Source organism: Austrofundulus limnaeus, unplaced genomic scaffold, assembly GCF_001266775.1.
Source record: "Austrofundulus limnaeus strain Quisiro unplaced genomic scaffold, Austrofundulus_limnaeus-1.0 Scaffold1555, whole genome shotgun sequence".
Taxonomy (NCBI): Eukaryota; Metazoa; Chordata; class Actinopteri; order Cyprinodontiformes; family Rivulidae; genus Austrofundulus; species Austrofundulus limnaeus.
In genome coordinates, this window is record NW_013953957.1 from 30,373 (window position 1) to 33,488 (window position 3,116).

At 39.6% G+C, this 3,116-nt stretch overlaps 1 protein-coding gene across 1 annotated transcript in view; it reads right to left on the reverse strand.

Moving 5' to 3' along the window:
- The window catches only part of vps54 (VPS54 subunit of GARP complex), a gene marked incomplete at its 5' end in the record, with an annotated part of 44,055 nt that overhangs the window by 9,027 nt on the left and 31,912 nt on the right, over positions 1–3,116 (reverse strand). The window contains 7 exon segments of the mRNA XM_014032842.1: positions 694–788; positions 892–999; positions 1,084–1,164; positions 1,269–1,390; positions 1,487–1,574; positions 1,867–1,972; positions 2,145–2,208. Of these exon segments, the coding sequence (XP_013888296.1) occupies positions 694–788; positions 892–999; positions 1,084–1,164; positions 1,269–1,390; positions 1,487–1,574; positions 1,867–1,972; positions 2,145–2,208 (664 nt within the window).

Here is a 3,116-nt window from a genome sequence, read left to right on the forward strand (position 1 = left end):
TATTCTCTGTTCATCATTCTGGTTTATCCAAGGCCAAAGATCCATAGTTGTCCATCTGAGGGGCTTGTGTCTAAAAAAAAATTTAACCATGAAATGTTTAAGGTGTTTATAAGCTCTTAAACATTTGCACTTAGAATTTTATCACTTTAAATACTTTTCAGTAAGTTAAATGTCAACAATTCTGGTTCAAATAAAGAGCTTCATGTTTACTAGATTGTTAACTAATTATTTTCAAGTTAATGTTGCCTTAATGAACAGTGATTAAAAAAATAACCTGTAAAACTGATGTTAAATGTGACGTGGTTGAAAATATGGGTGCACCTAAGAAAAAATGTTAGTGGCACCGGTGCAACCAGTGCAAAAAGTTAGTCTAGAGCCCTGACTAAATGGTGCGCACGAGATGGTTTTTTTCCCATTCCATGTCCCTTTAGGGTCTCAGTAGAGCTCAGAACATGCAGAACTGAAAATGTGAAATCTCACTGAGATTAATTTTGTGAATTAAATATAACAAAACGAACATGTTTTGTATAGCCCACAGATGCATCCTAACTTGTTCCAAGTCCCCCATGATGGGTCCTCCTTAAATACCTCCATCATATTTCCTGCTGAGAAAGCTATCCTGTCAGTCTTTGATCAAACAGTGAGTTTATAATGTGACAGCCCTAAGTGTTGATGTACGGTGGGTTGTTTTACCCATGTTGTGGTCCTCCATCATTAATGACACCAAGTCGTGCCAGCTGTCTTTTCAGGTGCATCTTAAAGCTGGCGTTAATCCTCAGAAACAGCATCTGTGCAGACAAACATTATTACAGCACAACTGAGGCCTTATTTAGAGACCATGCAGAGACTCTAGATGTTAAGGATGAATAAAGTCTGAGCTCAGAATCTCACATGTGTCTGTTCTTCAGGCAGAAGATCAAAAATAGCTTCATGCATCTTTGCTATCTGCTTGCAGACATTTCTGAAGCAGGCTGAAGGCATTGGAGCCTTCACTTCATACTGGAAAGAAAACATCAAGGTCAGGTTAGGGTTAGGGTTAGAGTCAGCCATCCTGAAGATGTGACCATTCTTAAAGCTATTCACCTTTGATAAAACCTTCTCAAACAGATTGTCCATGATGGCCACCAGCTTGGCAGAGATCTCTGCGATGTGATCATTGTAGTCCTGAAAAACAGCAAACAGCCTGAGTTACTAAACCTCCAACAAATCACAAGCCTTTAGGGGTTTCAAGCATGTTTCCTCCAGTATATATGAGTTGTCTTTGTTACCTTGGTGATGTGGTCAAAGTGTCTGAGAACACTGAACTGTTTGGGCTGCAGTTTGGTCTCAAAGTGAGTTCTGATGATGGGAATGTAGTGAACCACCAGCTGAAGACAGCGGGACGCTAATGCTGCAGGAAGACATCCAAAAAGTCAGTGTTCCAGTTTGTTTTTAACGAGTCACACAGGTCGGGCTAAGTAACAAAATAAAGTTTTGTTGCAGATACCCAGGTTTTTTGTAGTGATGGTCTTAAGGCCAACAACCTGCAGAGCTCCGGCTCCCAGAACCAACTGGCAGCTGCGAGAGTTGAAGTACTGCAACAACAACAACAATAAAACTAATTATTCACTGACCTGTACAAGACAAATGTTGTAAATGATGTTTGAATCAGGACTTTCTGTCCTCACTAACTGTAGTCATATAACATCAGAAAAGTTTAAAAATCCAGTGTTAGTTTTATTAATGCAAGAAATGTACACGCTGTAAATATGGTCAAAAACATAATAAACATGTACTGTGGTTCAGAGATACCTTTGGGAGTTTGTGTGTAACTGATATGTGACATGAGCTGATAGCATTCTATGGGGGGAAGTGTGGGGGTCTTACTTTAAGGAGGTCTGACAGACGTGTCAGCATGTCGGTGGCGATGGATGGGATGTCGTTCACACACTGACAGTATTCTAGAAACATCCGAATCAGCAGTAAAACTGTCCTGGAAAAAAAAAGGACTTTGAAAATACTTTATAAACAAATATTTTTTCTCTTACTCTATTTTCGTACAAATGAACTTGGTGTACAGTTCATATAAATGAAGCTTTATCCCTGTCCCCATCATTGAGTCTTTCAGTAACAGCACACATTGCGCACCAGGGAGGGATACCTACCCAACAACAGCATATTTCTGTCCATCAACAATCAGAAACTCTGTAGGTTTTCGGTCATCTGGACCTGAAACATCAAACAGAGCTCAGTTCTCCAGAAACATGACATTAAATAACTGAAGTTATATTAATTACAGGGTGGAGTCACACCTGACACATTTGGTCCACTTTAAACTGACCCGGGTTCATTTCCTCTGTTGGTCTGGACCTTGTACAGGTGTGAATACACTCAAGTAAACTGGTGTGGATCAAATAACCCGACTGAAACCCATTTTTTAGGTGGTCTCGGTCCCCTTCTGGTGTGAATACAGACAGGCCTTGAACCGAACCAACTACAGGAAACAAACACTTTTTTGGACTTGATGGGCCACCGTAGCTGAGCAACATTACACCTCTAGTAATGCTAACACTACGCTACAAAAATGAGCCGTTGTGGGTCAAAGATTTTGCGGAGAATCTTGTCTCCTTTAGGTTGTGGCACGCATTTGACAATGCTGTGCTAAAATTATATCATCGCAAAACTGCCACTGAACGAGCTGCTCTTAAAATTATTAACTGTCAGTTGTATTAACAGAAATATCTTTTCAGACTTTTGGATGAAACGTACAGTAAAATGTCTCTTATAAGGAATATTTGTAGAATTATTTGGCACATGAAGTGCTGAACGATAAAGGACTTTTATTAAAATGAAAAAAGGATGTTACCAAAGATGATTTGTATGTCACTAGGGATGGGTACTGAATTCAATACTTTTTAAAGTACAGACCGAATTCTGTCGGTACTACCGAGAACCTATTCATGTACCATCAAACGGTACCATGTTTCAGTACCATTGTATATACCATCAAACGGTACCATGTTTCAGTACCATTGTATGTACCATCAAACGGTACCATGTTTCAGTACCATTGTATGTACCATCAAACGGTACCATGTTTCAGTACCATTGTATGTACCATCAAACGGTACCATGTT